At 36.2% G+C, this 13850-nt stretch overlaps 1 protein-coding gene across 1 annotated transcript in view; it reads right to left on the bottom strand.

The window, feature by feature from the left end:
* The window catches only part of LOC117316124 (structural maintenance of chromosomes flexible hinge domain-containing protein 1-like), a 69922-nt gene that overhangs the window by 35906 nt on the left and 20166 nt on the right, over window positions 1-13850 (bottom strand). Inside the window, exons 11-25 of the mRNA XM_033870624.1 lie at window positions 13707-13827; window positions 12556-12615; window positions 11753-11876; window positions 10778-10972; window positions 9557-9777; window positions 9133-9215; window positions 7227-7337; window positions 6489-6566; window positions 6000-6119; window positions 5040-5184; window positions 3939-4038; window positions 3403-3475; window positions 1794-1930; window positions 1031-1165; window positions 685-844 (exon numbers count right to left, since the gene is read on the bottom strand). Of these exons, the coding sequence (XP_033726515.1) occupies window positions 685-844; window positions 1031-1165; window positions 1794-1930; window positions 3403-3475; window positions 3939-4038; window positions 5040-5184; window positions 6000-6119; window positions 6489-6566; window positions 7227-7337; window positions 9133-9215; window positions 9557-9777; window positions 10778-10972; window positions 11753-11876; window positions 12556-12615; window positions 13707-13827 (1863 nt within the window). The remainder of the gene's footprint in view (window positions 1-684; window positions 845-1030; window positions 1166-1793; window positions 1931-3402; window positions 3476-3938; window positions 4039-5039; window positions 5185-5999; window positions 6120-6488; window positions 6567-7226; window positions 7338-9132; window positions 9216-9556; window positions 9778-10777; window positions 10973-11752; window positions 11877-12555; window positions 12616-13706; window positions 13828-13850) is intronic.

Below are 13850 nucleotides of genomic sequence, written 5' to 3'. Positions count from 1 at the left end.
AGCGACAGCTAGGTTATCCATGATATACAAGATCTGTGTAAAAGTAATCTTACATAAACATAATATAATAACAGAATATTTCTCCTGTATAACAATGGATATTTACTGTTGGGGGTGTTTCTCCTGTATAACAAAGGATATTTACTGTTAAGTGTTTCTCCTGTATAACAATGGATATTTACTGTTAAGCGTTTCTCCTGTATAACAATGGATATTTACTGTTGGGTGTTTCTCCTGTATAACAATGGATATTTACTGTTGGGTGTTTCTCCTGTATAACAATGGATATTTACTGTTAAGCGTTTCTCCTGTATAACAATGGATATTTACTGTTGGGTGTTTCTCCTGTATAACAATGGATATTTACTGTTGGGGGTGTTTCTCCTGTATAACAATGGATATTTACTGTTGGGTGTTTCTCCTGTATAACAATGGATATTTACTGTTGGGTGTTTCTCCTGTATAACAATGGATATTTACTGTTGGGTGTTTCTCCTGTATAACAATGGATATTTACTGTTGGGGGTGTTTCTCCTGTATAACAATGGATATTTACTGTTGGGGGTGTTTCTCCTGTATAACAATGGATATTTACTGCTGGGTGAAAGTCAATGACAAAGATTCTTGTATTATAAATGTTATGGTATTAAGACAAACACTGTAAATACGTGTCAGCATACTTACTGATATTGGTGATATGATCTCCAGCTCGACCCGACAGTGAACCAGACTTCAATGTATTTATCTTGCCATCCTCATTCTGCATCCGTACCTCAATACTTGCAACACGGTTGCTAGGTAACACTTTGATAGTTCGTGTCAAAATGCCCATCTGCTTGTGATTCTGTCATGGAAAAAGTAACGCAAATGACGATAACGACACACCTGGTCCAGGTGAGTTAATTACAAATGACAAAGGACTAACAACACAGCTAGAATTCTATCCAGGTGAGTTAATTACAAATGAAGAAACACTAACAATACATCATGGGCACGAGTTTGTAGAAATGTAGTTTAAGTCTGAACTTACCTGAAGCTCTATCATGGCTGTGAGTTTCTGGAAGTTTCTTATCTGTTTTAAGTTGATGGGGTCACCAGTCAGTGTTCCAGTACCACTGCCAGAGCAGTCTAGTGTGTAGACTGGCAATCCAAATGCACCAGTAAACTGTAAATACAGAGTGTGAAGTCAGTGACCGCCCAATAACCCTCTGAAGTTAGGTGGAGATTATTTCAAATCTCTGTACAATTAAAACCAGCCACACTTTCCCTGAAGTTAGAAGGAGAATATTTCTCTGTACACTTAAAACCAGCCAAACTTTCCCTGAAGTTAGATTATTTCTCTGTACACTTAAAACCAGCCAAACTTTCCCTGAAGTTAAAAGATTATTTCTCTGTACAATTAAAACCAGCCACACTTTCCCTGAAGTTACAAGGAGAATATTTCTCCATACATTTAAAACCAGCCAAACTTTCCCTGAAGTTAAAAGATTATTTCTCTGTACAATCAAAACCAGCTAGACTTTCCCTGAAGTTAGATTATTTCTCTGTACACTTAAAACCAGCCAAACTTTCCCCGAAGTTAGAAGATTATTTCTCTGTACATTTAAAACCAGTCACACTTTCCTTCAAGTTAGAAGATTATTTCTCTATATTTATAACAACCTGACTTTCCCTGAGGTTAGAAAGAGATTATTTTTCTGTACACTTAAAACCAGCCACACTTTCCTTTCCAATCTCAATAAGGATAACAAGAGATCCCAGAAGGATCCGATGATTGGCGTAGAATGACTTACCTTACAAGTGATGACCAGTTTGGCGTCACTGGTAGGGTTGTCGGCCTGGTCTCTCACCTCCACGCTGAATGCCAGAGCCTTACCATTTTCTATCTCCAGCCCCTCTTTACAATCCACAAATAGGCTGTGGGGTGGACCTGAAAAAGAAATGGTGTCACTTTTAGACATTTCTACGTATCAGGGCTCAAAGTGGATATTTTTTTACCAGGTGGCCTATTTGGCTACCAAGTCATTAAATCTAGGCGCCAATTGGAAAAGTTAGTTGCCTGGTCTAGTAGTCTTAAATTAAAAAAAAAAAATTGTTTTATTCTTAGATCAGCATGATATCTCTCTGTAACTTTTTTAATTGTGAATGTCATTTAGCATGGACAGCAACCTTTGAAAAATTAATTTACACAATTTGTCTTTATGGCCATGTAGGCACCTGAAAAGTCAATAACTGGTTGCCAATGGTGAATTTAAGGCGCCATGGCCACTAAAATAGGGCCACTTTGAGACCTGCATATTACAGTGGAACTGATGAGCTACTATCCATAAATGGAACATCTCAGGTGAATTGTTTAAGTTACTAATCAGTAGCAGACATGCTGGTATTGCTAAAACAATTTGTTACCGGCCCCTGTTAAATATAGTAACAGTGACCTTGACATTGACCAAAAAACACCGAAACTCGAACTTGAACTTTAGCTACTCATAGTGAAGTTAGACAAACTTTCACCAACATACATTGATACATGGCTGAGAAAATTGGACTGGACGGCCTGACAGATGGACAGACAAACAGACGGACAGACAAACAGACAGGGAGGAGACCTAGTCCCCGTGATTCACCAGAAAAAGACTGATAGTTAAGCATTGAACGGCTTTCAGTTGGCATTCATAGTCAATATGAATGCCAACTGAAAGCCGTTCAATTCTTATATTTACCATCTGCGATTTTTTATTTGTCATGCGATTTTTGTTTTGAAATTTTCAAATTCAAATTTCCCGCGCTTACCAGTAGCAGAGATCACTTCCTGTTGGCAGTTCATAGGCTGATGAACTCGCAACTGAATTGGTAGGGTTATATAGTGGCAGTGCCATACAATGGTAAATATAATTATATCAACCAACATTTATTGAATTGTAAATATTCCACTTCTCATCTTAATAATGATGTGTAACCAATACTACAGGTATACAGGTTATATGGTGTTCTTGTGTAACCTTTAATGGAGCCAAACCAATGTCCATTTCTTGGTTTGGTTTATTTTGTTTAACGTCCTATTAACAGCCAGGGTCATTTAAGGATGTGCCTGGTTTTGGAGGTGGAGGAAAGTCGGGAGTACCCAGAGAAAAACCACCGACCTACGATCAGTACCTGACAACTGCCCCACGTGGCTTTTTCAAACTCGCAACCCAGAGGAAAAAGCTAGTGATAAACCTCTTAGCCACCGCGGCCCGTCCATTACAGCTTGACTTTAAAGGGCCTTGTACCATTAATGAAGAGAAACAGGTCCTGACTATCAGTTCAATAAGGGATAGAAAATTAACATCCAGAAGTCCCTGTCAACTTATATTTCAGGGTGTATAGGGCCGATCCTTAGTGACAAACCAATGTTAGTTTTACCTGGTAACAGCCTGATCTTCAGAGTCTGACTGTCTTGTTCCAGCCCCGGTACTTTTATGGTCATGATGAAACTCTGGAATCAATCCAACATTGTTAAGTATCAAAACAGGGTCTACAAGAGGTAAATAAAGATCTTTTTTGACTCGGTGAAAATTTTTTCTCATTTTAAACTAGTCAAATTTCGCTATCTCGAACTCTGATAAATTGAAGACCCTGCTTATCTTCAATTAAACTTCTATATAAGATATACTCAATTAATTACCTTGAATACACAGATATCTCAAAAAAAAAATTATGACCCAATTTACTTCAAGATAACAAGATTCGACTTAAGTTCAATGTGTAAACTATATCCAGATTGAGGCCAAAGTGTGTGATCATTGCCTTCAACATCAAAATTGGGTGTTTTAAATGGTCATAGAGTAAAAATATTGATATTGAAATTTTCATTTCCAATCATAAGTAATGAACAGGTCACAATAGTATTGTGTCTATCAGATAGTGATTTGTTGCAGTAAAAGATATGATGTTCCTACCTTTCCAGCACTGCCAGCCACAGAGCCCTTGGCCACGATTCCCTTGATGATCAAGTTGAACCCTTTGATCTGTATCGAGTCGTAACTCAACTCGAGCCCACTGTAAAGGATTGCCACTCAAGTAAATCACATCTTGATAATCAATTAGTAAGCAATACAGTAGTAACATGGGAGAAGGTCTGATTCGAAGAAACTAAAATAACTGGTTTTGCCAAAATTCAATAAAGCTTTTATGTGTGGAAATATCTAAACAAATACTGAATTCAGTGTTATACTGAACATTTTTCAACCAATAATGAATACAAAACTCAAAGGAGTGGAAATACAGAAGGGAAGTTAGGAGAATCAAAACTAAAATATTAAAATATCAAAGAAGACACAATTTTGCTTTTAAAGTTTGTACAGACTCTACCATACATTGATCAGTTGAATTCACATGGCTTTTTGTCATTCTGACGTGCTCCTACTTCTGGTTTAGCCAAGATTAAGATAAAGCTTTAGCCAAGATTAAGATAAAGCTTTAGCCAAGATTAAGATAAAGCTTTAGCCAAGATTAAGATAAAGCTTTAGCCAAGATTAAGCAGAGCAAAGTCTAATAAAGCCACTAATTTCAACTCTGATGCACAACTAGTCAAATCTGTGTATAAAGGACACCCGAGAGACAAAATGTCCTTTAACAGAAAGGTGACCCATATATAGAATATTAATTTTTTCAGTGAGTTATTTCCCTTGCACATCATGATTCAAGCTTGGCAGGTTTGACTGTACTGTACTGTACAGACAAAACTACTTCTAATATCAATCATATAGTAGTAGTTGTGTACCAGAGCTAATAACAAATTTATTCTTTCAAAAAAATGTTTGATATTAATTTTCGTTGTCAGCCTGGCAGTCATCAATACATATATATTTTGCATTGATTAAGCCTCTATAAATGTTTTAGTTGAGATTTCAAATCATAAGTAAAGGAACCTTCATATCTTTGTTGATGCAGTGAAATATTCAAATTTTGAGGTCTAAAGAAGAAGGTACCATTCATCAAAACTTTCCAATTTCGACTGTGAGAAACCAATCTTTACAGACACATGCACCATACCATACCTGGCTTCCAGTTGTGGAGAAAACTTGATGGAAGGTTTGCTGTGGTTGTTGAACTCGTCCTGAAACTCTAGAGGAATCTGGAACGGAACTCCAACTCTGAATGGCCCATCTAACATTCCGACTGTGAATTTCTCTGGTTCCGCCTCTATCCAAACACCAATTACCAGCTTGTATAATTTGGTTTGATTGCTTACCATTACTATAAATGTTGAATTCCCTGAGGATTTATTGGAAGAATGATATCTACTTTTACTGTATTCACCCTGACATTCCAAACCTATTGTGAACTCACCACTTACATGATCTCAGCTGTGACATTCAAACATTTAGGTGACCTAATCAGTGACATTCAAACATTTACGTAACCTAATCAGTGACATTCAAACATTTAGGTGACCTAATCAGTGACATTCAAACATTTAGGTGACCTAATCAGTGACATTCAAACATTTATGTGACCTCACCAATGACATTCAAACATTTAGGTGACCTAATCAGTGACATTCAAATATTTACGTAACCTAATCAGTGACATTCAAACATTTATGTGACCTAATCAGTGACATTCAAACATTTATGTGACCTAATCAGTGACATTCAAACATTTAGGTGACCTAATCAGTGACATTCAAACATTTATGTGACCTAATCAGTGACATTCAAACATTTACGTGACCTAATCAGTGACATTCAGACATTTATGTGACCTCACCAATGACATTCAAACATTTACGTAACCTAATCAGTGACATTCAAACATTTACGTGACCTAATCAGTGACATTCAAACATTTACGTGACCTCACCAATGACACTCGGACATTTATGTGAACTCACCAATGACAATCAAACATTTACGTAACCTAATCAGTGACATTCAAATATTTATGTGACCTAATCAGTGACATTCAAACATTTATGTGACCTCACCAATGACATTCAAACATTTATGTGACCTCACCAGTGACTTGAAACTTGATCTTGTGAGATGGGAGCTGCTTGCCAGCGTAGGTGTTTGCTCCACTCTCATTTAATACCACTTGTAAGGATAAAGTGTGGGGTCCAAGGTTTTTGATGTTCTCTACAAATGCATGAAACCGATTTCTTTACTCACAGTAAAATATTGATAATCAAAAATTGATATTGTAGGTCTACCTCATAATTCTTACATTTGCAAAGAGAATATTATGAAAACAAAAATATCAACAGTGGTGAAAATGTTTTCACTTTTTTTTTTTTAAACAATATCCTTGACCTTTGTCTTGGGAACTTGGTGCCCTTGACCTTGGAATCTTTTAAGCCTTGTAAATAGTTAATCCTTGTCAATCAACAGTCTAAAAACTTTATCAGTCTTTTAACAATTGCATACATATTGTTGGCCTGAATGGATTAATGATAATAAATCTCTGGAAGTGACAGACATAATGTTCCACCAGGTAGAACTACGTACCCATCTTTCTGAACCAGTACGGCCAGTTCTTGCCATGTTGACTGATGTGGGACACCATGACTTCATCACCGCTGCTAGCTGTTAAAAGGAAAATATCGACTGATCTAACATAAATTCATGATCACATACGAAACCATAAAATAATCATTTATTTTTATTAGACAGTCCTCCTACAAAAGTGTCTCTCACTGATTATATAGAAGTATTGTACACTTTCACTTTTTAGACATGATGTTGGGCCTTCATTACTTTTACACAGAGATTAAACCATCCAAAAAATGAAAGAAAATTTTAAAATTGTGTGAATTATGAACGTTTGAATTATTTTCACACCACATAATAAACACCCTCCATGCTGATAAATATTTTATGTTTTGGAAATAACATGAGCAGTAAATAGTAGAAAGTGGCTGTGCTTCTTGCAATGAGGACAGACAGCATGTTTTCACTATACTTACAGTTCCACACGACCTTGAGCTCTACCAGGAGTTTCTTGGATACTTAGTGCCACACGACCTTGAGCTCTACCAGGAGTTTCTTGGATACTTACAGTGCCACACGACCTTGAGTTCTACCAGGAATTTCTTGGATACTTACAGTGCTACACGACCTTGAGCTCTACCAGGAGTTTCTTGGATACTTACAGTGCCACACGACCTTGAGCTCTACCAGGAGTTTCTTGGATACTTACAATGCAACACGACCTTGAGCTCTACCAGGAGTTTCTTTGATACTTACAGTGCCACACGACCTTGAGCTCTACCAGGAGTTTCTTTGATACTACGGCTGTCCCTGGAAGTTTGCTGATCAACTCTCCTTTCTTGTTAGCTATCTGAACTTTGATGTCACCTGCGAATTATCATTTTTACCATCAAAACAAGGCATTCCTGATTACAAACACTAATATTTTTTGGTTGAAGAACTATTTGGCTTTCATAATTATGTATTTCAACTGTTTGACGGGTAAGAATTAGGGTGAAATTATTTTCTCTAAGTTATGCATTGCCAATAGGTGGCGTGAGTATCTGCGATTTGCATGTGCAAATCCTTAGTGTGTGTTAACTGAACGTGTACGTGTCATTCAGGCGACACAGGTAGCGGTGGTCAGACTGAAATTTATTTTTTTAAATGATAAAAATTGGGAGCGAGTTTTGGCGGAAATATAATTCCAATACTTTGATTTTATAAACGATATACAGTCAAACCTCGATGATTCGAACTTCGTTGATTCGAATTTCTCGCTGTATCGAACTTTTTGCTTGGTCCCGAATTTTCTCACTATATAACACTACTAACGAAACTATGTATGATTCGAATTTTTATAAATCGAAGTTTTCGATGTATCGAACTTTTTTCATGACCCGTTAGCTATGATATTATAGGTAATTGACATCTCATGATTCGAACAAAAAATTTACCTGTACTGACCACTGGACAGGTGTTTGTCGTGACCCCTGCGGCAAGATTTCACACCTCTCCCCCAAATGCCCTGACTGACAATAGGGATAACGATAGCGTGTGTTGTCACTCCCGGTCATGGGGTTGATTAATAATCAGACCAAATTGATAGATAAAAGGTGTATTTAGAAGCCATGACATTTAATCACTCCGGTAAAACATTTCGGTAGTCGCCTCTGATAATCTCCGCCGCCATTGAAATCAGCGGTCGGTGAGCAAATTTTACGGAACTGTAAAACAACCGGACCAATTTTAAACACAAACAATTAGCGATGGCTTTACTCATATTCAAAGTGTCACGTTTCAAACTTATACATACATATCCAAGTAAATCGATTATTTGTCATTCAATCATGCATTCTCCAACCGATCGGCATTCCGTATTTTATATGCACATAACGTAAACGCACGTGTCTTTAACGACTTACGTAAGTGTGCATTGTACTTCTTTTGCTTAATCTGTTAAACGCGATATAAGTGTTTTGTAACCGATACAAATTTTGTTTAATTAATAAAATGCTTAGGTATAATTAATGAAAAGAATTTTATTTTGTTGTGTTTGAGGTATAGATTAACTAAACTTTTCGATGTGAGTCTGACAGGCGACGATCAACACGAAGACACTGAGGACATGTAATGTTAACAGATATGGTCATTATCAAGAAAACATCGATCTATTGTCAACCATGAATAATTCGAAGTCCCGCTGTTTCGAAGTTTTTCTGTTAGTCCCTTGAACTTCGAAACATCGAAGTTTGACTGTACATACATAGGTAATCAGTGATATGGGGAGTAGTTTGGATAGGATCAATTTATAATTAAATGAAATCCATGGTTTGTACATTGTAGATGCATACAATTTTTTTGTCCATAACATGTGCTGTTATATAATATGTGCTGTTGTGTATAAGAAATTATTTGTTTAATAAATCAGTCGCAGTGCCTCTGTCGCAGTGAAATACATTTCTGTATTTTGTGCTGTTTATAATTTTGGATATAATCAAATAGAGAAGTTAAATTGTAGATTACTGAAAACCTAACCAATAACCTTAATTCAACTGTTGATGAACAGACAGTATACCATAAATCAACCAATGAAATAGGAGGGAACATAAAACAATCAGAACATAATATCTATTGTTATAGGAACTCAGAACATTTTTCCCTGGATCATACAACAACTTACCCACTGTTTTCCCTGCAGGCCTTTTCTCATTCTGCTTCACCTCGTACCCCTCGGGCCAGTTCACGATCAGAGTGGACGGTAATCTACAACGACAATCAATGAGGATTTAAGAGCATTGGCCATTATTACGATATATTTTGCTCCAACTTGGATGAAGATGAAGTAGAAAAAATATCTGTACTCAGTAGCTGACTGTAGACTTTTAAACTGTTTGCTGAAGACCTCTAAAATTTCTCTTTTTTTTTTCAATTGCTCAAATATTCACAGTTAAAAAAAATTTGAAGCAAAATATAAAATATATCTACTTGTCACAGAAACTGTGAAACAGCCATAACTTTCCTAAGTCTTTTATTCCTGGTTTCAATTTAATCTTATTACAAAAAACAATCTGTGCAGTATAGATTTGTGAAGGAAAATATCCTACTTGGCCTCCTCATCGTCAATGTGTTTGCGGACAGCCTGTGAAGAACAGGTACGATCAAGCTTAGACAAGGGCACGATTTTCTCCTCATCGTACAAGGACTTCGGCTCCTGACTGACCTCAATGTCTCCACCTGTTGCATACACGTCATTTTCATTCTCCCCGTACAGTAGAAAACGCTTGATGGTACCGAGCAACATTGGCACAGTCCTCTGTATCCTCACCTACAGTATATTTCATCTCAGTGGGGATCAATGTGTAGAAATTCTAGCATGAGACAAATAAATAGAGCTTACACAACGAGTGATTGTTGGATATGGAATTTATTTCACACGAATAAGTTATTTTTTAAAAGTTATTATAAAAGATACAAGCTTTATCGAGTGTCTTTTGCAACTTTTAACTGTTTCTACCACAATAACATCGGCTTGAATCGAAGGGAAACATGGCCAAGTATAATTTCGTGTATGCAAATAAAGTGTACCGGTGACGTCCGGGATCTGGTGATGTGACGTCATTCGATTATTGATGACGTCAATAACAATTGCAGCTTGGGTCAAAGTTTGAATTCTTGACCAATCAAAAGACCGGAAGGTCATATACCACTAGTGGTATATAACATATATTCATCCAACAGTCGGTACATTTATACAATGGTTTGAGAGTGGAATAACACAGCGTATTGTGGTAGAATACACATTTCCTCACTAATCCGTTTGTTTTGGAGTGTCTGTATTACTAACATCTTTCCATCAGTATATTTTAAGGATCACCTGAGCATTGTTATATATCATCACAACACTTTTATCTCACTCAAGATTAGTGTACATTAATGTAATCGCAAAACAAATTTCTATGCATGGTTTTTTATGGCAAGTTATGTGATAGTGACAATTTTTCACAGAATTAATCTGTTTTAATTAAGTTTTGCAATAAAATTTGAGTGAACCAAAATATGTATGTTAGCAGTACTATATATTTCCTCACTAATCTGTTTGTTTCTGGGTGGCTGTAATAATTTTCAACTTTCATTTTTTTCACCTGCGCTTTTTAAATGTCACCTATAGAGTAACATAATATCATTTTCAGACAATATATTTCAAAGCATCTGAATTTTTACAAATCTATATTTTATATTTTTTGTTACTTTTCATAATCATTTCACATTACTGTCATACAGATTGTTTATACGACATAATCTTAGACCCCCAATCAATTTCTTACCAGTTGACCTTTTTTGAAGGCCCTGCCGTCCCAGTCGACCTGCTCGTAGACTGACCAGGGATATTGTTTGTGTTTGGGAAGGTCGTGGCGGGTCACCACACCTTTGAAGTGTGAGAATCGAATCTGCTTATCGCACTGATCGTGACATTCCTTCAGCCATGTCACAAACTCACGATCTATAGCTGTTCTTCTCTCCTGAAGAATAAAACAGGAAAATTACTGTGTAATAGTTTGACGGGACTACAATTCTGCGGTTTACAATTTTGCGGTTTTCTCATCCAGACCTAGTCAGCAGGCATCAAAGATCGCCCCAACCAAATTTTGTGAACATTTTGCAGTAAACAATTCAGAATCTATACAGTTAGGGTAACACATTTGCCTTTCACCTAGGCAACCAGGGATTCGATTCCCCCGATTTGACATAAAAGGTATGGGGTCACCTGCCCGACCACGTGGTTTTTCCCCGGGTACTCTGGTTTTCTCCGAACGTAACATCCCTCTGATACTTCAATCCAGGCTAACAACCATGATTAATATAAGTTGATACAACTTGTTCCGAAATTGTTGTAAAATAAACAAGAGGCCCATGGGCCTTAACGGTCCCCTGAGTTTTGATATATTTTAGCATATTTGGCCCGTGATCTTGAATGAAGGTTAAGGTCATCCATTTGAACAAACTTGATAGCCCTTCATCCCAGCATGCTACAGACCTAATATTGGGTCTCTGGATCTTTTGGTTATCAAGAAGAAGTTGTTTAAAGATTTTAGCATATTTGACCCCTGTGACCTTGAATGAAGGTCATGGTCATCCGTTTGAACAAACTTGGTAGCCCTTCATCAAGCATGCTACAGACCTAATATTGGAAAACTGTATTAGTGGTGTCTGGGTACTCGGGTAACCACTACAGGCTTCTGGTTAGTGTCTGAATAGCGAGACAAGCCTGATTTAGTAATGTACGTTTGTATTGTACTCACCTGTCCATGAACGAGATGTGAATACACAGTGTTCTTCTCTCGTAACCTCATTTCCAGGTCAATGAATGTGAGTTTGTTGGTGCTTACTTGGAAATGGTCGTTTGTAAACAACACACCTGAAATTCTGAAATGTTAAGTGCAGTCAGTAATTTGTAAACAACACACATCATAGTCTCAATTTTTTTTCATTGTTAGGGAGATAAGAATAGTTAGTGTACTAATAGATCATCATAAAGTTCAAGATAAAAGACACGGTAAAACTCCACAATGACCTTAATCTATATATGCTGATTGTAACAACTATAAGTATGAAGATCAATTATCTAGGAAACTGTCGGCACTTTCCTTAATTGGGTTCATACCAGTTGTACCAGTTCAAATCTGCTGTAATCATAATGGAACGTGTCCCTACACGCACGACTGATCCAGTTCGCATTTGTTTTCTGAATTCTACCAATTGTGTCCAAGATGGCAGGACGTGTCCTACCCGCAGCACTGATACTGTTCGCATTTGCTTTCTGAATCATACCACTTGTGTCCAAGATGGTGGAACTGTGATGTTTCATTCAATTTGTCAATGTACTTACGAATCTCAATTTGCTTATGAAATTGTATAATATCAGTGCCATATATAAATATCCATTATGTGATTAAAAAGAAAAATCAATTTTTATGTTTTAAGCATATATTTTGTAGAGACTACCACTAAGGCCATCATGGAAACTCATTTGCGATTCAGATCCTTTACATGTTGCCGTACCAATTTGGTACCGATATGGGATAAAGGAATCCGTGTGTCTCACCTGTTGTAACACTCCAACGGTAGGGTTCTACTCTTCTTTGGCTCAGCACACCAATCAAAACTGAAAAGCAGACACAAATTTTACTGATTTGAAAATTTGAATTTCTGAATTTCTGAAATTAAAAGAGACATTTGACATGATTCTTAATATGGAGTAGACATTTGACTGATTTATTTGCAATTGTACTATATTGACAAAATGCAAATATTGCAATGGTTTTATCAATGGTTAATTCATTTTCACTTATGTCTTTAACAATGAACCCCTTGAAAATCACTTTTAGATCAATTATCCCCTTGAAAATCACTTTAAGATCAATTATATTAAAGTGTTTTGCAAGTTATTTATTATACAATGGACAAAGAGTTTTTTTATAAAGTTAACATTTTAACAAAATTCTGGAAGCCATTTTTATATATCAGTCTTTGACCAAAGTAGCAAATTCTGAGTCAGATATTTTTTAAAGTTTAAAAGAAGAAACAAATGTACAAATTCTACATATAGTTAGGTTTTGGATAAACTATGTGGTACTTTGTAACACTGCTTACAGATCTAGGTTCAAAATTTATAAATATTTACATGTTGGCCACAAATCTAGGTTTAAAATTTATAAATATTTACATTTTTGCCAACAGATCTAGGTTCAAAATCTAGATATTTACATTTTTGCCTTCAAGTCAAGGTTCCAAATTGATAGATTTTTACAGTTTTGCCTACAAATCGAAGTTCCAAATTTATAAATATTTACATTTTTGCCAACAATTCTAGGTTCAAAATCTACAGATAATTACATGTTCGCCAACAAATCTAGGTTCAAAATTAATTGATAAACTTATTTTTACCTATAAATCAAGGTTCAAAATTTAGAAATATCTACATTTTTGCCTACAAATCTAGGTCCAAAATTAATAGATAAACACATTTTTACCAACAAATCAAAGTTCAAAATTTATAGATATCTACATTTTTGCCAACAAATCTTGCTTTCAAATTTATAACTATTTACAATCAGCCAACCAAAAGTGATTTAACCGACAAGAGCAAGAACTACAGTCAAATCTGATTATACAGGCCACTCAGGGGCTTTTTCCAATTCTATTTCGATTCCAGATCACATATACTGATTTGATGATGATGTCTGTGATCCTTACTTCTCTATAAAAGTGTAGGGGATAAGTCGGCCGTTCCAGTAACACTCAAACACTGGGCGTCTCCCTCTAGCTGGGCGGTCGTTGATAGCATAATCATGTTCATCAAATGCATCCGGTTCAACTGTGGGACAAATAATATCAACA

Source organism: Pecten maximus, chromosome 18 (assembly GCF_902652985.1).
Source record: "Pecten maximus chromosome 18, xPecMax1.1, whole genome shotgun sequence".
In the NCBI taxonomy this organism is placed as follows: Eukaryota; Metazoa; Mollusca; class Bivalvia; order Pectinida; family Pectinidae; genus Pecten; species Pecten maximus.
This window is presented reverse-complemented; position numbering and strand designations above follow the sequence as displayed.